Genomic DNA, 23,313 nt, shown 5'->3' with positions numbered 1-23,313 from the left:
TCTTGGCTGGGGTCTGTGGTCCTGGGGGGGGGTCCTGGCTGAAGTCTATGGTCCTTGCAGGGGGGGTTCCTGGCTGGAGTCTGTGGTCCTGGGGGGGGTGTCCTGGCTGGGGTCGGTTGTCCGCTCGGGGTCCCCAGTCCTGCAGGCGGTGCGGGATCCCAGAGGGCCCGGGCGGGGTCTGGGGTTGGGGGTTCCCCGCAGGCCGGGGCGGTTCGGGGCGGGCAGGGGGCGGTCCGGGGCGCGCGCGTTTCCGCCGTCCGTCCGGGAGGGCGGGCGGGCGCAGAGTCCCGCGGGCGGCGCGGAAGCGGCGGCGGCGCGGCCGGGGCAGCCATGTCGCCATTGTCTGCGGCGCGGGCGGCCCTGCGGGTCTACGCGGTAGGCGCCGCGGTGATCCTGGCGCAGCTGCTGCGGCGCTGCCGCGGGGGCTTCCTGGAGCCAGGTCAGCGGGGCGGGGCAGGGGTCAGGGCTCCGGGGACCCGGGTGGGCGCGGGCTGGCTCGGGGGCGGGGGCGCGGGGGCTCCGCGTGACCTTGGCGAGGCGGTGGCGCTCCCGGAAGTGGGGCTGGGCGGGGGTCGCGGTGTGGCCGGGGGTGGGGGGCGGGGCGTGCGCGCCTGGGACCTCCCCGCCCCGCGCTTCCCGTCCCCGCCGGCTCTTCTGCGCGCCTGGCCCGGCCCGACCCGGCCCGACCCTTCCCTCCCCGCGCGTGTGGCCTCCCCGCCTGTCCCGGGTCGGGCTCCAACCGAGCAGCCCCCGTGCAACCGCCCCCCCGCGCACCCTGACACCTCCGGGCCATGGCCGGGGACCCGGGGGCTCGCACGCCCCGCGCCCAAGACATCAGGCGGCTCTGCCTGCCGCCTGCGGTCGGCCAGTGACCGCGCGCCCCCGCCAGGCCCCGGAGGGGAGGAGCGGGCGTCCCAGGGACCTCGACCCCTACCCACCCCAGGGTAAGTGAGGATGGGCCCTTCTCCGGAGGACGTCTCCGGAGGGGGCCCAGAGGCGGCTTCTCGGGCACTGGGGAGCCACGGAGGTCTGGTGGGGAGGGCAGGCCCGTTAAGTGGCAACTTTGTTTCCTTGGCCTTTGTAAACATCTCTGAGTCACAGATCTCCAACTTTGCAGGACTCGTTTACCGTCTGAACTCATCAGTGATGACCGCCACTGTGTTTTGTGTATGCAGATAACTTCTATTCATAGATTTGCAGGTTCAGAATTTATTATTATTATTATTTTTTGTAATAGGAAGTAGAGATGAAGTCTTGCTCTGTTGCCCAGGCTACTCTCGAACTCCTGGGCTCAAGCAGTCCTCCTGCCTCAGCCTCCCAAAGTGCTGGCATTACAGGTACCAGCTACTGCATCCGACTAATGTTTTAAATTTTTGTAGACGGGGTCTTGCTATGTTGCTCAGGCTGGTCTCGAACTCCTGGGCTCAAGCGATCTTCCTTCCTTTGCCTCCCAAACTGTTGGGATTACAGGTGTGAGCCACCACACCTGTCTAACGTTTTAATTTTTTTTTTGTAGCAATAGGGTCTCGCTACGTTGCCCAGGCTGGTCTGAAACTCATGGGCCGAAGCAGTCCTCCTACCTGGGTCCCCCAAAGTGCTGGGTTTACAGGCGTGAGCCACCACGCCTGGCTAATGTTTTAAATTTTTTGTAGAGATGGCATCTCACCATGTTGCCCAGGCTGGTCTTGAACCCCTGGCCTGCAGCAGTCCTCCAGTCTGGACCTCCCAAACTGCTGGGATTACAGACAGAGCGCCACTGTGCCCGGCCCATATTCTCAATTTAAACCTAGAAACCTGTAAACAATTATTTGTGAACTGGAATAAAGGGAATGTTAATTCCATGTTAGGTTAAATGATACTTTGTTTCAAAAATAACAGTTTTCCAAAACAGAGCGTTCAGAGGGTCAGTGTGGTGGGGGTGGTGGTGTACGTTGCCCTGAATGTCTTAAATGTCCAGCCTAAGAAGAGAGCTGTTATTTCTGCCTCTGTAGACAGTGTCATGATATGTCAGGAGGCCTCTGGAAGACACTACTGCACGCCTCTGGGAGACTGGGAGTCAGCCAGGCGAAGCGCTTGGGTGCCTTATTGTGAAATGACTTTTGACTTCCACTCTGCACCCACTGAAGGAACCCCAGGGGTCCCAGCGCCACACTTTGAGAAGCGTGCCTGGAGTGGATGTTTTAAAGTGAGCCTCTCTCTCTCCCGCCTCTAGCCAGAGAAAAAGAGCTTTGAGTTTTCTGTGAGCTAAGCTTTTCTTTTTCTGCCAAACTGGCCTTCAGTATTTTTTTTTAAACCCACTTAGCATAATTACAAGTGCATAGAAGAAGGAGAGTAAAGGGAACTGTAGTCAGGCTTTCGGAGGGCAGGAGAGCATGTTTGTTTGAAGGAAGTAATCAGTTGCAAGGTGAACGGTTTACAGCTGCTGAACAATTGTGTGGAGTTTATCCGGGCAGTTTTGCTTACAGAAAGGTCCCCTTAAACCTCCTTAAGGGCCTGTGTGGGCCCTGGCAGGAGAGGCCGGGGTTCCCGCAGCAGCTCACCAAAATGCTGGCCTTTGAAAAACTTGCTCTTTGTGCATTAGAAAGGAGGGCTGGAACCTTTTTTTTTTTTTTTTTTTTTTTTGCCATTTACTGATTAAACAACAACAGAAGGTTGTTAAAGAGGTCAAGCTTCTGGTGAAGTCACGTGTCTGCCAAGGGAATCTGTACCCGGGTGTGTATCGAAACAGAATGGCCTTCTCTAAAGATTAACTTAAGTGGCTTGCCCTCATCGAGCCCCTTCCTATGTATGGATTAAAAATAATTTTCGATACCAGTGGAGGAATGCTGTTGTCCTTGGTCTGCTGGTGGCCAGCTTCCTAAACGGCGTTTTTTATTTGCTTCTCTCTGGTAGGCCTTCGCTGTTGATGAGGAAACATTGAACTTTGTCCAGGGCATTTGAGCTAAGCTGTTTGAATAACCAAGAGGGCCAATTTCCCCACTGCAGATTGGAAGCAAGGGCAGTTTTTTCTTAGAACTTCCAAATGGAGCGTGTTCTTCTTAGGTATCGTACAGAGGAAATGCCTGGGTTACACCTTCCACATGAGTTGACTTACATGGTATGAGAAGGAAGAAATTGTGGCTGGAATCCACTCCTAAATGGTGTCTTCTTACAGTTCATCATGGAAAAACAAGATAATTACAAATTAATCATAGATGTTGGTCATGCCTTTACAGAGGGGGTTTAGAAGCAAATTGAGAATTCCCATAAGAGGGTCTGTCTCTGTGTTCTTAAGACTATATCCATGCGGCCCATTCAGTAAGTTGTATCTGTTGGTTGGATTTTAAAAGAGATGATTTAATCAGTGCATTTAATATCCTAATATGGCATCAAAACTTGAACATTGATATGGCCTGAAATCTGTTGAAAATGATCATATTGAATGAAGAAAGTCTCTGCCCACCGGTATTAATAACAGGGTGATCTGTTTAGAAATTGCATTTTCTCTGATGCATCAATGAGTTCTGCAAAGGAGAGAAAATTGATGGTACCTATAGTCAAGTCCAGTTCCAATACTGCCACAGAATTTTTCTTAAAAGTTCTATTGTAAATAATAGGCCACAGAATATTCCTTCACTTTCTGGGATGCAAAATGGACTCGTAAATGCTGTACCACAGGACTGAGTATTTACAAAAAATATGCCAACTGGCCCACTTATAAAGCTATTTATAGAAGTCCTACTTTTCAAACTATTTTTTTTTTAACCTGTAAAGGGAAAGTTAATTCTTGTTGGTTTTATGAGTAGTGAACAGTGGCTATTAGAAATCAGGTAGAAGTAAAAACAGCAGTTTTCCAACTTCTTCTTTTTCTTTTTTTTTTTTTTTTTTTTGAGACCAAGTTTCGCTCTTGTTTCCCAGGCTGGAGTGCAATGGCATGATCTCAGCTCACCACAACCTCTGCCTCCCGGGTTCGAGCGATTCTCCTGCCTCAGCCTCCCGAGTAGCTGGGATTACAGGCATGTGCCACCATGCCTGGCTCATTTTGTATTTTTAGTAGAGATGGGGTTTCTCCATGTTGCTCAGGCTGGTCTTGAACTCCTGACCTCAGGTGATAGTCCACCTTGGCCTCCCAAATTGCTGGGATTACAGGGGTGAGCCCCTGCCTCCGGCCTCCAACTTCTTGATCATAGAATCCCCCCAAAAACATGAGGACCCCAGACAGTTTTTGTTTTTGTGGATTATAACAGTCAATAAGTCATCCTGTTAGACATTAAAACAGAAATTTAAAACATATTTAACAATTTATTTAAAAGTAATGGTAACAGGCCAATTACATGTTACTACCAAAAATGTATGTAATATATTTATTGTTCTTATATTTTATTTTTATTAAATATATATATTTTTAGAATAATTTATACTTTTCTATAAATATAAAATACAAATGAGTTATATTTATATAATTTAGATGTAAATAAAGACAATTGATATTTTTATATAAATATATAAATGTGTACACTTATGGGGCACAGTGTGATGCTTTGCTGTATGTTTGCATTGTGGAATAATTAAATCAAACTAATATCTATCACCCGCTATTTTTCCTTTGTGGTTTAGCTATTTTTCTGTTTTTTATTTCCATAGGTTATTGGGGAACAGGTGGTGTTTGATTCCATGAGTAAGTTTTTTAGAGGTGATTTGTGAGATTCTGGTGCACCCATCACCCGAGCAGTATACACTGCACGCAAGACATTTAAAATCTCTATTAGCGGGCCGGGTGCGGTGGCTCATGCCTATAATCCCAGCACTTTGGGAGGCTGAGGCGGGTGGATTGCCTGAGCTCAGGAGTTTGAGACCAGCCTGGGCAATACAGTGGAACCCCATCTCTACTAAAATACAAAAAATTAGCTGGGTGTGGCAGTGTGCGCCTGTAGTCCCAGCTACTTGGGAGGCTGAGGCAGGAGAATGGTGTGAACCTGGGAGGTGGAGGTTGCAGTCAGCCAAGATTGCGCCACTGCACTCAAGCCTGGGCAACAGGGCGAGATTCCGTCTCAAAAAAACCAAAAAAACAAAAAACAAAAATAAAAACCTCTTTTAGCTATTTTGAAATATGTAATACACTATTAACTATAGCCACCACGCTGTGCAGTAGGTCACTGAAACGGATTTCTCCTGTTGAACAGAAACTTGGTACCCTTTGGCCATGTGCTGTATGTTTTTTAAAAGAAAAATGATTGTCATTTCCAAAATAACAAAAACTTAGGGAGAAGAGTCGCTGAGTTTTAGGGTTTTGTCAGCCTCATCCATAAAGGGACGGATGGCGGCTGGCTCCTTCCTCTGCTTCTTCACACTGGTCTCTTGTGACGTGTCGTTCTGGTAAGAGTCATGTGAGGCACATCCACTGGCCTCTCATGGATGTGCAATTGGAAACGTGAAATCGCCGGCCCCCTGAGAGCGTTTTGGGGAGTGTCCCCCCCAACACCCCCCCCTCCCCCCACTGGGGATGCTGCACCAGTCTTGAAGAATTGAGGCAGTGAGAGGCTGGTTTGCAGCAACCTTTATTCGTGGCCTTGTGTGCACGGAAGCGCTGCAAGGGAGGACGAAGGAGGAAGGAGGAAGGAGGAAGGAGGGTACTCACTGCAGAAGGCCAGCTCTGCTGTGGCTGTTACGTGGGTTCAGATGGAACCCACCTACTGTGTGGACGGTTCTTTACCTGGGAGTCCCATGGAATTCTGACAGCAGGAGACATGTGGGAGGGAGCTTCTTGTTTCTCCTTCCAGGAGTCACTTGGTTAGGGGTTTGGGAATTTTGGCTCTTAGTACAAAACTTCGCTCCAGGTACTAGACCTGTTTCAGCCAAATAATGATGATCATCATAATAGAATACAAACCTTTGTTCACCTAAATAATAACAATAATATTAATAATAATAGAATATAAACCTTTGTTCATGGTACTGGGGCGTCTTTCAGCCCAATAATAATAACAACAATAGGAATAATGATAATAATGATAAAATATAAACCTTTGCTTCACGTCCTGGAATGTCTTTCAGCCAAATAATAATAATAATATTAATGATAATAGAATATAAACCTTTGTTCAGGGTACTGTGACTTCTTTCAGCCCAGTAATAATAATAATAATAGTAATAATGATAGAATATAAACCTTTGCTTCATCTCCTGGAACGTCTTTCAGCCAAATAATAACAATAATAATAATAATGACAATAGAATATAAACCTTTGTTCAGGGTACTGTGACCTCTTTCAGCCCAGTAATAATAATAACAATAGTAATAATGATAATAATGATAGAATATAAACCTTTGCTCCAGGTCCTGAGAGCTCTTTCAGCCAAATAAGAATAATAATAGAATATAAACCTTTGTTCACAGTACTAGGACCTCTTTCAGACCAACAGTAATGACAGTAATAATAATTATAATGATAATAGAATATAAACTTTTCTTCTAGGTACTGGGACCTCTTTCAACCAAATAATAATAGTGGAATATAAAACTTGGCTCTAGGTACCAGAACCTTTTTTCAGCCAAATAGTAATAATAAGAATAGTATTAATAGAAAACAGACCTTTGGTCCAGGTACTGGGACACCTGTGAGCCAAATAATAATAATAATGATAATAATAGAACATAAACCTTTGACTGAAGTGCCAGAACCTTTTTCAGCTAAATAATAATAATAAAATATAAACTTTTGTTCCAGGTACCCGGACTTCTTTCAGCCTAATAATAATCATAGAATATAAACCTTTACTACAGGTCCTGGCACCTTTTTCAGCCAAATAATAATAAAATAGAATATAAACTTTTGTTCTGTTACTGGGATCTCTTTCAGCCTAATAACAAAAGTAATAATAATAGAATAAAAACCTTTGCTCCAGGTTCTAGAACCTCTTTCAGCCTAATAATAATAATAATATAATAATATAAGCCTTTGCTACAGGTACCAGGACCTGTTTCAGCCAAATAATAATAACAGCAATGATAATAGAATATAAACCTTGGCCCCAGGCACTGGGACTTCTTTCAGTCAAACAATCACAATAATAATAATAATAATAATAATAGAATATGGATGTTTGCTCCAGCTTTCAGGACCTCTTTCAGACAGATAATAATAACCGAGTACAAACTTTTCTTCCAGGTATCGGGACCTCTTCCAGCCTAAAAATAATAGTAATAATAGCATATATATCTTTTTTTTTGTTTTCTTCTCTCTTTGAGACGGAGTTTTGCGCTTGTTGCCCAGGCTAGAGTGCAATGGCGCGATCTCGGCTCACTGCAACCTCTGCTTCCCGGGTTCAAACGATTCTCGTGCCTCAGCCTCCCGAGTAGCTGGGACTACAGGCATGTGCCACCACCACGCCCGGCTAATTTTGTATTTTTAGTAGAGGAGGGGTTTCACCATGTTGTCCAGGGTGGTCTCAAACTCCTGACCTCCGGTGATCCACCCACCTTGGCCTCCCAAAGTGCTGAGAGTACAGGCGTGAGCCGCCGTGCCTGGCGCCAGCATAAAAATCTTTGCTACAGGTACTGAGACCTTTTTCAGCCTAATAATAATAACAACCGTAACAATAATAATTAGAATATAAACCTTTGTTACAGGTACTGAGACGTTTTTCAGCCTAATAATAATAACAACCGTAACAATAATAATTAGAATATAAACCTTTGTTGCTGGTACTGGGACCTCTTCCAGCCTAATCTTCATAATAATAAAAATAATAATAATAATGGAATTGAAACCTTTCCTTCAGGTTCCAGAACCGCTTTCAGCCACATAATAATAATAATAATAATAATAAATAGAATTTAAACTTTTGTTTGAGGACTGGGACCTCTTTCAGCCCAATAGCACAAATAATAATAATGGAATGTAAACCTTTTCCTCCCAAGTACCAAAACCTGTTTCAGCCAAATAATAATAATATGATGATGATGATGGAGGATCTGATACAGCTGTGTCCTGTCACTCAGGTCGGACTTAGGAGGCCTCGTGAGATTCTTTTCCCCCTCTGTTGACTGTGTAATCCAGGGGCCCCACCCTAACTCGGCTGCAGAAGATGCAGTTTGGGGGTTCCTCGTTTTCTGGAAGTCCCGGTCGTGTTATTCATTCTCTCAGCACCTTAGAACAAACCGGGGTGCTGGCATTGGTCACAGGACCCCCATCCTTGCACCCCAGTCTTGGGAAGTGGCACTGCTGGGCTCTGGCAATGCCCAGCTCACCCGGCACGTGGCGGCGTCTCCCTAAAAAGCACTGGGCAGGCTCTGTTGACGGAAAGCCAGCAACGCAGGCCGCGACTGCCCGTGAAGACGGGGGGCCTTTCTAAGACCTCCACTCATTATTTCGGGCAAAATTAACCTTCAGAATACCTTGCTTTAATAAAGTACCAGAAACCGGAGGGCTTAAAACCATAGCTTATTCTCTCCCAGTTCTGGAGGCCAGAAGTCTGAAATCAAAGTGTCTCAGGGCTGTGCTCCCTCCGGAGGCTTACGCGGAGGGTGCTTCCTGCCTCTCCCAGCTCCTGGGGGCTCCTGGCGTCCCTGGGCTTCAGGCCAGCCACATCATCACTCTAGTCTCTGCCTCTGTCTCCATGTGGCCTTCTCTGTGTCTGTGTCTCCTCTTCTGTCTTTTATAAGGACATCTGTCATTGCACTTAGGGCTCACTCAAATCCCGGATGATCTCATCTCCAGATCCTTAACTCATGAGATGTACAAAATTTCTTATAACCAAGTAAGATCTCATTCCACATCCTGGGCTTTAGGATGTGGACAGATCTTTCTGTGGGCCACTGTTCAATCCACCATGATTTTATCCAGTTCATTCTGGAGGCTCTAGGGGAGGATCCTTCCTGCCTCTCCCAGCTCCTGGGGGCTCCAGACGTTCTGGGTTTGTGGCCGCATCACTCCAGTCTCTGCCTCTGTCTCCATGTGGTCTTCTCCTCTGTGTCTGTGTCTCCTCATCTGTCTTCTATTAAGGACACTGGTCACTGCATTTAGGACCCACCTCAATTGAGAATAATCTCATCTTAAGATCCTTACCTTCATTATTAATACATCTGCAAAGACCCTTTTTTCCAAACAAGATCCCATACACAAGTACCAGGTGGATACAGATTTTCTTTGGTAGGGGAGGACGCTTTTCAACCCACTATAGTCATCATTGAAATATGCCTCCTTGCACTGACTGTATCCCAACACTCTGAACGTGCCTGGGTGGTGCATTTTGTTATGTACCCTCCTGAGCACTGTACTGCACACTTGCAGACACAATTACACCTTTTAACAAAGCCCAGCTGTCATTTTGGGCAACCCAGTCACAGAGGTGGCCTCCTGAGTGGCAGCTGGAAGGGCCTGTATGTGTGAGCATTCAACCTCAACAGGAACCCTGGGGACTGGCTTCTGGGTCATCTAAGCCTCCACACCGAGTGCCCGATGTTTGCACAGGTGTGTGATATTTGCCCAGTTGGGCCTGTCTGCCCACAGGTGTGACTGGACACAATGGGCGTTTTGAGAAGTTCCAGGCATTGAGAAATCCATGCTTCTTCAGACGTGCTTGCAGATCACGGATGCACCTGTGACGTTCCACATGGCTTCATTTTAAACCATAAAGTTTGAGAAGAGTGTGCAGTGCCTCTTAGCCATAGGAAAGCCGGCTTTAGTCAGATGGAGGTCCTGTTTGGCTTCTTTAATGCAGTGAATGAAGCTCAGGTGGCATTCGGAGAGTCCTGCTGTGATGGTTGGCAGTGGGGGGTCTGCCTGGCCGCTTGTGGATTCTTCTATGTAGGCTTCATCCCCAGAAAAGATCTACGCGGCTTTCCCACGTGGCAGGTGCTTGGGAAAGCTCTTAGGACAGGAACAACAAGCCCCTGCGATGACAGGCATTGTCAGGCCGGGTGCGGTGACTCACGCCTGTCATCCCAGCACTTTGGGAGGCCAAGGCAGGTGGATCACCTGAAGTCAGGAGTTCGAGACCAGCCTGACCAACATGGTGAAACCCTGTCTCTACTAAAAATACAAAAATTAGCCAGGCGTGATGGCAGGTGCCTGTGATCCCAGCTACTGAGGAAGCTGAGGCAGGAAGATCGCTTGAACCCGGGAGGCGGAGGTTGCAGTGAGCTGAGATCACGCCATTGCACTGCAGCCTGGGTGACAGAGCGAAACTCTGTCTCAAAAAAAAAAAAAAAAGTAAAGGCACTTGTCAGGTACAGCCCTGCAAAAATGCCGTGCTCACTTGCAAACCTGTATGTTGACACGTGCGGCATCGCTGCAGTCGGATTAACGTGGAAGAAAGAGCGTATTCCTGCGCTAGGTTCCCTCCTCCACTCTGCAAAAGTGACCCTCAAGGAAGGTCCAGCCGTCCGGCCCCAGTGCCCTTTGGTTGAAAGCGGAGCTGCCCCGGCACCCTGTCTGTCTCCCCGGCAGGGCTCCCGTGCGTGCCTGGGTCCCTTCTCATGCTGTGTTTGTCTTGGCCCTTCTCAGCAGGTCCCCACGCATGAGCAGCCGTCCAGCAGGCAGGCTCCGGTGGAGAAGCAATGGAGAATAAAAGCCTGGAGAGCTCCCAGACAGACCTGAAGCTGGTGGCCCACCCCCGCGCCAAGAGCAAGGTGTGGAAGTATTTTGGCTTCGACACCAACGCCGAGGGATGCATCCTGCAGTGGAAGAAAATCTACTGCCGCATCTGCATGGCCCAGATCGCCTACTCCGGAAACACCTCCAACCTGTCCTACCACCTGGAGAAGAACCACCCCGAGGAATTCTGCGAATTCGTCAAGAGCAACACGGAGCAGATGCGTGAAGCCTTCGCCACCGCCTTCTCCAAGCTGAAGCCCGAGTCGTCCCAGCAGCCCGGGCAGGACGCGCTGGCCGTCAAGGCCGGCCACGGCTACGACAGCAAGAAGCAGCAGGAGCTGACGGCCGCCGTGCTGGGCCTCATCTGCGAGGGGCTGTACCCGGCCTCCATCGTGGACGAGCCCACCTTCAAGGTGCTGCTGAAGACGGCCGACCCCCGGTATGAGCTGCCCAGCCGGAAGTACATCTCTACCAAGGCCATCCCTGAGAAGTACGGGGCCGTCCGGGAGGTGATCCTGAAGGAGCTGGCCGAGGCCACCTGGTGTGGCATCTCCACCGACATGTGGAGGAGTGAGAATCAGAACCGCGCCTACGTCACGCTGGCCGCCCACTTCCTGGGCCTGGGCGCCCCCAACTGCCTGTCCATGGGCTCCCGCTGCCTGAAGACCTTCGAGGTGCCTGAAGAGAACACGGCGGAGACCATCACGCGGGTGCTCTATGAGGTCTTCATCGAGTGGGGCATCAGTGCGAAGGTCTTCGGGGCCACCACCAACTATGGCAAGGACATCGTGAAGGCGTGCTCCCTGCTGGACGTCGCAGTGCACATGCCCTGCCTGGGCCACACCTTCAATGCCGGCATCCAGCAGGCCTTCCAGCTCCCGAAGCTGGGGGCGCTGCTGTCGCGCTGCCGCAAACTGGTGGAGTACTTCCAGCAGTCTGCCGTGGCCATGTACATGCTCTATGAGAAGCAGAAGCAGCAGAACGTGGCCCACTGCATGCTGGTGAGCAACCGCGTCTCCTGGTGGGGGAGCACGCTGGCCATGCTGCAGCGCCTCAAGGAGCAGCAGTTCGTCATCGCCGGGGTCTTGGTGGAGGACAGCAACAACCACCACCTCATGCTGGAGGCCAGCGAGTGGGCCACCATCGAGGGGCTGGTGGAGCTCCTGCAGCCCTTCAAGCAGGTGGCCGAGATGCTGTCGGCCTCCAGGTACCCCACCATCAGCATGGTGAAGCCGCTGCTGCACATGCTCCTGAACACCACGCTCAACATCAAGGAGACCGACTCCAAGGAGCTCAGCATGGCCAAGGAGGTCATCGCCAAGGAGCTTTCCAAGACCTACCAGGAGACGCCCGAGATCGACATGTTTCTCAACGTGGCCACCTTCCTGGACCCCCGCTACAAGAGGCTGCCCTTCCTCTCCGCCTTCGAGCGGCAGCAGGTGGAGAACCGCGTGGTGGAAGAGGCCAAGGGCCTGCTGGACAAGGTCAAAGAGGGCGGCTACCGGCCAGCCGAGGACAAGATCTTCCCGGTGCCCGAGGAGCCTCCCGTCAAGAAGCTCATGCGGACGTCCACACCGCCGCCCGCCAGCGTCATCAACAACATGCTGGCCGAGATCTTCTGCCAGACAGGCGGCGTGGAGGACCAGGAAGAGTGGCATGCCCAGGTGGTGGAGGAGCTGAGCAACTTCAAGTCCCAGAAGGTGCTTGGCCTCAACGAAGACCCCCTCAAGTGGTGGTCAGACCGCCTGGCCCTCTTCCCCCTGCTGCCCAAGGTGCTGCAGAAGTACTGGTGCGTGACGGCCACGCGCGTCGCCCCCGAGCGTCTCTTCGGTTCCGCCGCCAACGTGGTCAGCGCCAAGAGGAACCGGCTGGCTCCCGCGCACGTGGACGAGCAGGTGTTTCTGTATGAGAACGCCCGGAGTGGGGCGGAGGCGGAACCCGAGGACCAGGACGAGGGGGAGTGGGGCCTGGACCAGGAGCAGGTGTTCTCCTTGGGGGATGGCGTCAGCGGCGGTTTCTTTGGCATCAGGGACAGCAGCTTCCTGTAGCGAGGAAGCGTGTTGTCTTACAAGTCATCCCCGCAGCAGCCCATTGGATGCTTTGCTGTAAATACTTACCCGGTCAGCTTGGTTTTGAACCTCAGAGACCATCCACTGTCTTTGACACCTAGAAGGTGGAAAAAGGAAAGAGATTCGAGAAGTGAGAGACGGTCGGGTGCGGTGGCTCCTGTCTATAATCGCAGCACTTTGGGAGGCCGAGGCGGGCAGATCAACTGAGGTCAGGAGATCGAGACCAGCCTGGCCAACATGGCGAAACCCCGTCTCTACTAAAAACACAAAAATTAGCCAGGCCTGATGGCATGTGCCTGTAATCCCAGCTTCTGGAGGCTGAGGCCAGAGAATCGCTTGAACCTGGGAGGTGGAGGTTGCAGTAAGCTGAGATCGCTGCACTGTACTCCAGCCTGGGCGACAAGAGCGAGACTCTCTCAAAAAGAAAAAAGAAGACACAAGAGAGGTGGCTTTGAGTGGGTTTCCTTCCCTCCCCTATTCCCGGGGCCCTGACGACTTCTGCTTGGGAATTGCCAACGCTCAACTCCCTGCGTGCAGCAGAGCCTAGAGGAGCTGTTCCTTCCTTCACAGACACTTAACACCTACACCATGTCTGATTTGAGTTCTCCCTGGAAGGGTTTAGAAGAAACGCAGGAACATTCTGGGTGGCGTCGAAGGAGCCTTTCCCGATCATCATGTCTGACTTCTGCGAGGTCCAGATCACTGAATTCATGTTTACATTCTCGTGCAAGCAGGGACCTCTTGCTTCTGAGAAATGGGGAAGAGACCTTTTAGCCAAAATGCCCTTCTTAAAAAGAGAGACCTTTTTTTTTAATGTTCGGTTAAAAATGTGACAGATGAGTACAAAAATGCAGACACTTAACAAAAAGCAAACAAAAAAAAAGTGTGGAATGTGTTGTATTTTCGACAGGTTGCTGCCAGAGAGCCTGCTTCCTGCTGCCTGCCGAAATTCCACGTTGCGGAGTTGGTCCTTAAAACTGGGCGGTGGCCGGGCGTGGTGGCTCACGCTGAGGTCAGGAGTTCGAGACCAGCCTGGCCAACCAATATGGTGAAACCTCGTGTCTACTAAAAATACAAAAAACTAGCCAGGTGCGGTGGCACGCGCCTGTAATCCCAGCTACTCGGGAGGCTGAGGCGGAAGAATCGCTTGAGCCCAGGAGGTGGAGGTTGCAGTGAGCCAAGACTACGCCACTGCACTCCAGCCTGGAGGACAGAGTGACACTCCGTCTCAAAACAAAACAAAGTGGGTGGCTCACGGGTCCGGAGGTTATGTCTTCGGTGTCTCAGCCCTAAAAGTCCAGTTCCCCCGTGCGGCCAGCTTCTCCACGTAAGGTGTTTTTGATTTGATTACCGGAAAGGACTCTTGATTCTTCTCTTTTAAACTCAATACCACAGGGGAAATGAATTTTAAAATATTGCCCCCGGAGGGGTTTTCCGTGGCTGGATTCCTGCGAGTTGCTTTCAGTCATTCAGGGAAACAGACGTTTTCCAACATGTAGAACTGCTTTTTAGCTGGAGGAAAAATACTTCACGAGGCTTAGCATATTGCTTGGATTCTACATGCAGCGGGTTCTCTGCCTCCGTGAAGACAAGCTGGGCTGGGGAGGACGGTGTCTAGGAGGGATGACCCCACCCAGCTCCAGGCAATGTTCTGCCGAGACCCCAAGAACTCCGGGTGTCAGAGGGCAAAGGAACTACCTGCATTTCACAGCTGCTGACTTCTCAGGGCTGCAGGCAGCACAGAATTTTATCCTTACGTCCTGAGCCGGTTTAAGTCTGTCGAAAAGGAAGCACGGGAGAAATCCACGTAACCTTTGCTTTCTTTTTAAGGGAAGCGGTTCCGCCGTGAACTTGGAACCCTCAGCTCCGGGTGTTCTCAGCAGAAGGGCAGCTGGAAGGGACACAGTGGGGCAGGCTTTGGGGTTGCTCTCTGTTCTGCCCCGAGGCCGGGCACGCAGGGCAGCCCACGCCTCCGTGGACTCCATTCTGTAGCATTGCCAGCGTTCTCTTTACGTCTCTCACTATCCTTTGCTTTTCGTCACTCACGTGAAAAATGTGAACTGTTCCGGCTCTGTCTTCATTTTTATTTTTAAGCCATTGTTCCCCTCCTGAACGGTTGCCTCTTATTTAATGCTTTAAAGTGGGACTGTTGTTCAATAAACCAGAGAAATGCATTAGCTCCTCATTCATTTGTCTGCCGCGTGTCCATCTGGACTGCAGTTTGTCTGAACCCCTTGATCCTGGGAGTGGAGGGAGGTTTTTTATTATTATTATTTTTGTTTTTGTCGTGGTCCTTGTTTAGAGCAACTTTTTCCAGGGCACCCACGGTCAGTTCTGTGCTCCTCTTTCTTGTCTGTAAATCCTCAAGTTATGATGTACTTTCGGGTGTTTTGGCATCAAAATTTCTGAGTGAATAAAGCCAGCAGCTGGTGAAAGCGTTCCCCAGGAGCAGAGATTTTTGCCGGTTCCTTCACTTAGTGGATAGTTGTATAAACAGAGGCGCGATGGACGAGGCAGCCTGGATGGATCCGGATGGCATCAGTGCCTTCCCTCTCCCCGCAGCCTCCTTATCTCCCCTCTCTTCCTGTCTTCCTCACCTCCTCTCACATTGTCTCTTCCTTCCCTCCTCCTTCCATCCAACCCTCCCTCTCTTCTTCAGCCAAGCAATCCTTCCTTCCTTCCTTCCCTCCCATCCTTCTCTTCTTCTCTCCCTTCCTTCCCTCCCTTCCCTTCCTTTCCCTTCCCTTCCTTCCTTTCTTCCTTCTCTCCCTCCCTTCCCTTCTCTCCCTTTCCTTCCTTCCTTCCCTTTCTTTCCTTCCTTCTCTCCCTTTCCTTCCTTCCCTCCCTTTCCTTCCTTCCCTCCCTTCTTTCCTTCTCTCCCTTCCTTCCTTCTCTCCCTTCCTTCTCTCCCTCCCTTCCCTTTCCTTCTCTCCCTTTCCTTCCTTCCCTCCCTTTCCTTCTCTCCCTTCCTTCCTTCCTTCCCTTTCCTTCCTTCCCTCCCTTTCCTTCCCTCCCTTTCCTTCTCTCCCTTTCCTTCCTTCCTTCCCTTTCCTTCCTTCCCTCCCTTTCCTTCCTTCCCTTTCCTTCCCTCCCTTTCCTTCCTTCCCTCCCTTTCCTTCCTTCCCTCCCTTTCCTTCCTTCCCTCCCTTTCCTTCCCTCCCTTTCCTTCTCTCCCTTTCCTTCCTTCCCTCCCTTTCCTTCCTTCCCTCCCTTTCCTTCTCTCCCTTTCCTTCCTTCCCTCCCTTTCCTTCCTTCCCTCCCTTTCCTTCCTTCCCTCCCTTTCCTTCCTTCCCTCCCTTTCCTTCCTTCCCTCCCTTTCCTTCCTTCTCTCCCTTTCCTTCCTTCCCTCCCTTTCCTTCCTTCTCTTTCCTTCCCTCCCTTTCCTTCCTTCCCTCCCTTTCCTTCCTTCCCTCCCTTTCCTTCCTTCCCTCCCTTTCCTTCTCTCCCTTTCCTTCCTTCTCTCCCTTTCCTTCCTTCCCTCCCTTTCCTTCCTTCCCTCCCTTTCCTTCCTTCCCTCCCTTTCCTTCTCTCCCTTTCCTTCCTTCTCTCCCTTTCCTTCCTTCCCTTTCCTTCTCTCCCTTTCCTTCCTTCTCTCCCTTTCCTTCCTTCCCTCCCTTTCCTTCCTTCCCTCCCTTTCCTTCCTTCCCTTTCCTTCTCTCCCTTTCCTTCCTTCTCTCCCTTTCCTTCCTTCCCTCCCTTTCCTTCCTTCCCTCCCTTTCCTTCCTTCCCTCCCTTTCCTTCCTTCCCTCCCTTTCCTTCCTTCCCTCCCTTTCCTTCCTTCCCTCCCTTTCCTTCCTTCCCTCCCTTTCCTTCCTTCCCTTTCCTTCTCTCCCTTTCCTTCCTTCTCTCCCTTTCCTTCCTTCCCTCCCTTTCCTTCCTTCCCTCCCTTTCCTTCCTTCCCTCCCTTTCCTTCCTTCCCTCCCTTTCCTTCCTTCCCTCCCTTTCCTTCTCTCCCTTTCCTTCCTTCTCTCCCTTTCCTTCCTTCCCTCCCTTTCCTTCCTTCCCTCCCTTTCCTTCCTTCCCTCCCTTTCCTTCTCTCCCTTTCCTTCCTTCCCTCCCTTTCCTTCCTTCCCTCCCTTTCCTTCCTTCCCTCCCTTTCCTTCTCTCCCTTTCCTTCCTTCTCTCCCTTTCCTTCCTTCCCTCCCTTTCCTTCCTTCCCTCCCTTTCCTTCCTTCCCTCCCTTTCCTTCTCTCCCTTTCCTTCCTTCTCTCCCTTTCCTTCCTTCTCTCCCTTTCCTTCCTTCCCTCCCTTCTTTCCTTCTCTCCCTTTCCTTCCTTCCCTTTCTTTCCTTCCTTCCCTCCCATCCTTCTCTTCTTCTCTCCCTTCCTTCCCTGCCTTCCCTTCCCTTCCTTTCCCTTCCCTTCCTTCTCTCCCTTCCTTCTCTCCCTCCCTTCCCTTTCCTTCCCTCCCTTTCCTTCCTTCCCTCCCTTTCCTTCCTTCCCTCCCTTCTTTCCTTCTCTCCCTTCCTTCCTTCCCTCCCATCCTTCTCTTCTTCTCTCCCTTCCTTCCCTCCCTTCCTTTCCCTTCCCTTCCTTCCTTTCTTCCTTCTCTCCCTTCCTTCTCTCCCTCCCTTCCCTTTCCTTCCCTCCCTTTCCTTCCTTCCTTCCCTTTCTTTCCTTCCTTCCCTCCCTTTCCTTCCTTCCCTCCCTTCCTTCCTTCTCTCCCTTCCTTCCTTCTCTCCCTTCTCTCCCTCCCCTCCCTCTCTGCCTCCCTTTCCTCCCCTCCCTCCTTCCCCCGTCTCTCCCTCCCTCCTCCCCTCTCCTCCCTCCCTCCCTCCTTCCTTCCCTCTGTCCCTCCCTGTCTCCCTCCCTTCTTCCTTCCTTTCCTCCCTCCCTCTGTCCCTCCCTCCCTTTTCTCCCTCCCTCCCTTCACTCTTTCCTTTTCCTCCCATCCCTGTTTTCTTCCTTCCCTTTCTGCTTTCCTTCCTCCCTCCCTCTTTTCCTCCCTCCTGAGAAAACAGTGGCCCCCAAGAAACACAGGAAGGCCGGGATGTGCACCTCTGCCCAGACTTGCCCTTTCCAAGTGCTGTTGGTTGACTACCTGTCCTTGGCCATGATTAAAATGTCGAATTTCTCTTTCTTGCACGTTTTGGGTTGAAAGGGGTTCATTTTCAGTCCTCATAACTAAGCATTTGCATCTTGATGTTCATTTAAGTGGGACATGTTTACACGTTTTTCCCATTAGGAGTAATTCTAGTCCTTGAGGGTTTCTTACAGAGACGTTTCCCTAACCCCGACAGTTCTCATCCGAGCCTGTGTGGCACTCCTTCCGCACGGTGGTGGGATTTTTCGGTTCGGTTTTGTTTTCACGCTTGGATCTGGCTGTACAGCCCTAACTCTGAGCTGGTTGTTTTTTTTTCACCCCCCTTTGCAGAATTGCCTGCTTCGAACTGTTTTCCCAGCAGGCCTCTGAAGGGTGAGGAAAACAGCTTGGGGAAAGTGAGAAAAAGGTTTCGGATGTTTTAGTAAAGAGGCAGCTGGTGGGAAGGAGCCGGTTGGGCTGTTTTTGGGGCGCCAAAATCTCGGTGGTGACGTTTATTTGCTCGTGAGTGCAGAGGAGGCCCAGAGACCGGATTCCTGGCGCAGTCAGCTCCTGCTTTTGTTCCGACCATCTTCCTGCGCCTTGTGCAGTCTCAGGTGTGCTTGGGCAGCAGCTCTACTGTTTTCCCCACTGTGATCTCAGGCCCGCCGCCCCGTCCTTTCCCAGTGATTCCTGCTCCGTCAAATGGTGGGGCTCACCTGAGAGTTTTATAAAATGACCTCGCCATGCCCCTGCCTGGTGAACAGAGAATGCAAACTCTCACAGGACCGTCTGCAGCAAAACAGCAGTGTTTTGCTCATTTCTTCAGACGACGGAAACAGCAGGGTTTGGCTCATTTCTTCCAGATTTTCTCAGACTGCATGGATTCCTTTCTGAGCAACTTCTGGGAAGCTTTCGGGTTTCAGGGCTTTGCAGCCGGGCTCCTTCCTAGCTGCGGCTGCCTGTCCTTTTGTGTTGCAGTCAGATGCGGGAGGTCCTTGGCATGAGTACCCTGATGGTGTCAACTTTAAGGGGTCAGAGAGGAAATATTTTTGGCTCTGCGGACCATGCATTCTCTGTCTCTCAACAACTTAGTTTTGCCGTTGTGTCTAAAAGCATCCATTGCTGGGCGCGGTGGCTCACATCTGTCATCCCAGCACTTTGGGAGGCCGAGGCGGGTGGATCGCCTGAGGTCAGGAGTTCAAGACCAGCCTGGCCAACATGGTGAAACCCCATCTCTACTAAAAATACAGACATTAGCTGGGCATGGTGGTGGGCACCTGTAATCCCAGGTACTGAGGCTGAGGCAGGAGAATCGCGTGAACCAGGGAGGCGGAGGTTGTAGTGAGCTAAGATCGTGCCACTGCACTCCATCCCGGGCGACAAGAGCGAGACTCCGTGTATTCCACTCCCACTTCGTGGGCACTAAATTTTATATAAATGTTGTGTCAAGAAATATTATTGCTCTGTTGACTTCTTTTTTTCCCCCAACCATTAAGAAATTCAGAAAAAAAATTTATGAATGTAAACACTGTTCTTGGTAAGTGGGCCTTCCAAAAATAACGGCTGGAGTTTGTTGAAACTACTTTTTTTTTTTTTTTTTGCCACTTTTTCACTTTTTTTCTCGAGGCACCAATTGGAATCCACTTATTTGTCCTGGTTTGAGAAACAGCTCAGATCGGACACTCTGGGCTCTGTGTTTCTTTAGGTAACACGTGAGGTTTTTGTCACTGGAATTCAGTAATCTGTGTTAATATTATCACAAAAGAACGGGGGCATTTGTGTCTTCTCAGAATTGCTTATTAAAACAGCTGCATGGCCAGGTGCAGTGGCTCTCATGCCTGTGATCCCAGCACTTTGGGAGGCCGAGGCAGGCAGATCACTTGAGCCCAGGAGTTTGAGACCAGCCTGGGCAACATGGCCAAACCTCATCCCTACTAAGAATACAAAAAATTAGCCAGGCATGGAGGCGCATGTCTGTAGTCCCAGCTACTCAGGAGGCGAAGGTGGGAGGATCACCTGAGCTTGGGAGTTGGAGTCTGCAGTGAGCTGGGACCATACCACTGCACTCCAGCCTGGAAAATAAAGCAAGAGATGCTGCCTCTAAAAATAATAATAATAATAATAATAAAAATTAGCCAAACATGGTGGCACGCATGTGTGATCACAGCTACTTGGGAGACTAAGGTGGGAGGATTGCTGGAGCCCAGAAAGTAGAGGCTGCAGTGACCTGAGATTGCATCACTGTAGTGCAGCCTGGGCAACAGAGTGAGACCCTGTCTCTAAATAAATAAATAAATGGGTTCACGATTAAGCAGAGGTTGTGCTTGTTCTGCCAGGATTTCAGTTGGGTTCTTTGTGCCCTAATTTACGTGAGCTCGTAGGTTGTGCGTTATCTTAGAGGGCTTGCATTAAAGAAAGAGGGTAGCCTTTCTTTTCCCTGTTTTGGTAGCATTGCTGAGGTGGCTTTTGGCTGACGGGTGGACCCGTGGGTGCAGATGTTTTGATGCAGAAGGAATGATTGCCTTTTCACATTCAGGCTCCAACTGGCTTTTAGCTTGTGCGTTCTTACCCTGGGGTGTTCGAGGTCACTGGACTCCTATTTTATTTGTGTTTAACTGGAAAGGCAGGAACTCTGAGAACGTGTCAAATAGGCAGTTACTGCAGGATTTCTAGAATTTAAATTGCTTCCAAAACTGGATCCACAAGCTAAGAATTATGTTTAGGTTTTAAAAGGTGTTGGTTTGCTTCTTACATGTTTAAGTTCTTGGGGGAAAGAAATCCAAAGAATAATAAAGTTTCGTGATACAAAAATGATATGAGACCTGGCACAATGGCTCACACCTGTCATCCCAGCACTTTGGGAGGCTGAGGCAGGAGGATGATTTTTGAGCCTGAGTTTGAGATCAGCCTGGGCAAACAGCGAGATCCTGTGCCTACAAAAATAAAATAAAAATAGGCTGGGTGTGGTGGCTCATGCTTGTAATACCTGCACTTTGGGAGGCTAAGTCAGTAGGATCACTTGAACTCAGCGGTTTGAGACCAGCCTGGTCAACATAGTGAGACCTTGTCTCTAGTAACAATAAAAAAATTAGCTGGACATAAGGTGTGCATTTGTAGTCCCAGTTACATAGGAGGCTGAGGTGGGAGGATCACTTGAGCCAGGGGGTTGGAGGCTGCAGTGAAATGTGATCGCACCACTGCACTCCAGCCTGTGCAACAAGGAGAGAGATGCTGTCTCTAAAAAAAAAAACAAAAAAGCCTGATGTGGTGGCACACGTGTGTGGTCACAGCTACTTGGGGGGCTGAGGCTGAAGGATGGCTTGAGCCCAAGGAGGCTGAGGCTGCCATAAGCTACGATCATGCCACTGCACTCCAGGCTGGGCAATAGCCTGGGTGACTGTCTCAACCAAAATAAATTTAAAAAGATAGGAAATTTCAATATGAAAATCAATGTCCCCCAGAACGTTCCATTTCTTCCCAGCTGGGCTATTTTTGGAGTTCTATGGGGAGCTGGCTCAGTGCAGTTTGCATGCACTCAGGAGGATGAGCCCTGCCATGGTGTCTGTTAGGGGACAGCCTGATCTCACCAACCCTCCTGAGCAGGTCTGGCCCTCCGAGTAATAACTGGGAACGCTAGCCACTTTGTGAGAGGACCTCGTGTGCTCACTGGAAGGTCATCTCTTCTGGTCGACGCTGCAGTGTGGATTCCTTTTTTTTTTTTTTTTTTTTTTTAAGACAGAGTTTCACTCTTGTTGCCCAGGCTGGAGTGCAATGGCACGATCTCGGCTCACAGAAACCTCCACCTCCTGGATTCAAGCCATTCTCCTGTCTCAGCCTCCTGAGTAGCTGGGATTACAGGTGTCTGCCACCACAGCCAGCTAATTTTTATATTTTTCGTAGAGACGGGGTTTCAGCACATTGGTAAAGCTGGTCTCGAACTCCTGACCTCAGGTGATCCACCCGCCTCAGCCTCCCAAAGTGCTGGGATGACAGGCGTGAGCCACCGCGACCAGCCCAGTGTGGATACACCTTGAGCACATAACTGGAATCCTTTCCTTGGAAACTTGGAGCCCCTTGTGTCATGGTCATATAAACTGTTGAATTAAGAGGCGACACCATTAAATATGTCACAGCTGTCCTCGAAATTGGGACTTGTTTTGCTTTCTGCCTGGAAATGCGAGCTATCTTTATAGAATTATTTTATAGAAAATAATTGTATACATATATATGAGGTAGAACGTGATGTTTTAATCCGAGTACACATTGTGCAATGATTAAATCAAGCTGGTTACCATATTATTAACCTAATTAACATATCAATAATCAAGCTAATAAACACATTAACATTCAAGCTAATTAACATATTAACAAGCTAATTAACATATTCACATAACCCTAACTCTAACCTATATCACCTCACCTAGTTTTTTTTGTGGTGAGAATATGTAAAATCTACTTTTAGTCATTTTGAAAGACACAATGTATTATTATTAATGATAATCACTGTGTGGTGTGGTAGAACTTTGAATTTATTTCTTCAATCTAACTGGAAAAATTTAATTTTAATGTAATTTATTTTTTTTTTGAGACAGTCTTACCCTATCACCCAGGCTGGAGTGCAGCGTCATGTTCATAGCTCATGGCAGCCTCCAACTCCTGGCTCAGGTGACCCTCCTGCCACAGCCTCCCAGGTAGCTGGGACTACAGGTGCACACCACCACACCTGGTTAATTTTTAAATTTTTTGTAGAGATGGTGTCTTGCTATGTTGCTCAGGCTTGTCTTGAATTCCTGGGCTGAAGCGATCCTCCTGCCTCAGCATCCCAAGTAGCTGGGACTGCAGATGCATGCTACCATACCCAGCTAATTTTTTGTTTTTTTGTTTTGTTTTGTTTTTTTTTTAAAGATGCGGTTTCATTATGTTGCCCAGGCTTGTCTCAAACTCCTGGCCTCCAGTGATCCTCCTTCCTCAGCCTTTCATAGCATTGTGATTCCAGACATAAGCCACCGCTCCTGGCCTCCCAACTGAAATTTTATGTTCTTTGACAAACACTTCAGCATCCTTCCCTGGCAACCACCATTGCGCTCTCTGCGTTTATGCATTCAGCTTTTTTAGATTCTACGTATGAGATGATACAGTATTTGTCTCTCTGTGCCTGGTTCATTTCACTTCACATTGTATCTTCCAGTCCCATCCATGTTGCTGCAAATGGCAGGATTTCCTTTTTCATGGCTGCATACTATTCCATTGTGTGTCTATGCCACATTTGCTTGATACGCTCATCTGTTGATTGACACATGGGTTGATTCTATATCTTGGAAACTGTTAATAGTGCTGCAGTGCACAGGGGGTGCAGGTATCCCATTGATGGGCTGATTTCCTTTCCTTTGGGTACACACCGAGCGGTGGGATGACTGGATCCTGGACAACATTCTTTCCTTTGGTGTTTCGCAGGCCCGTTTCTGGACTTTAGTGAACGTCTTCACTGTGTACATGGCGTCCGTCCCTTGGCCACATGCTTAGGGAACATCTTCAGTGTGTACATGGCGACGGTCCCATAGCCACATTCTTAGGGAATGTCTTCAGTGTGTGTACACCGTGGCAGTCCCTTTGCTGCATGCTTAGGGAACATCTACAGTGTAGTC

General features: G+C 49.6%; 2 protein-coding genes across 7 annotated transcripts in view; both read left to right on the top strand.

The window, feature by feature from the left end:
- Positions 1–287: 287 nt before the first annotated feature.
- Positions 288–23,313, top strand: part of DHRSX (dehydrogenase/reductase X-linked) — a 319,446-nt gene continuing 296,420 nt past the window's right edge. For 2 of the 3 annotated variants that reach the window (XM_055377229.2, XM_055377228.2), the window contains exon 1: positions 288–439. In XM_055377229.2, coding sequence (XP_055233204.1) covers positions 331–439 — 109 coding nt within the window. In that variant the 5' untranslated portion in view covers positions 288–330. The remainder of the gene's footprint in view (positions 440–23,313) is intronic. The other variant, XM_055377230.2, reaches the window with a different exon arrangement.
- Positions 299–14,820, top strand: ZBED1 (zinc finger BED-type containing 1). 4 transcript variants are annotated; one of them, XM_031005961.3, is made up of 2 exons: positions 299–439; positions 10,488–14,820. In XM_031005961.3, the coding sequence occupies exon 2, from the start codon at positions 10,541–10,543 to the stop codon at positions 12,623–12,625; it is 2,085 nt and encodes a 694-aa protein (XP_030861821.1). In that variant the 5' UTR covers positions 299–439; positions 10,488–10,540; the 3' UTR covers positions 12,626–14,820. The 4 variants fall into 4 exon arrangements, with proteins under 4 accessions (XP_030861821.1, XP_030861822.1, XP_055233201.1 ...); XM_031005962.3 differs by having other exon boundaries at positions 315–439; positions 10,491–14,820; XM_055377226.2 differs by lacking the exon at positions 299–439 and adding an exon at positions 564–944 and having other exon boundaries at positions 10,491–14,820.

This window comes from Gorilla gorilla, chromosome Y, assembly GCF_029281585.2.
Source record: "Gorilla gorilla gorilla isolate KB3781 chromosome Y, NHGRI_mGorGor1-v2.1_pri, whole genome shotgun sequence".
In the NCBI taxonomy this organism is placed as follows: domain Eukaryota; kingdom Metazoa; phylum Chordata; class Mammalia; order Primates; family Hominidae; genus Gorilla; species Gorilla gorilla.
This window is presented reverse-complemented; position numbering and strand designations above follow the sequence as displayed.

Coding starts and splice junctions, on each gene's coding strand:
- ZBED1 (XM_031005961.3), top strand. CDS start 10,541: ATGGAGAATAAAAGCCTGGAGAGCTCCCAGACAGACCTGAAGCTGGTG.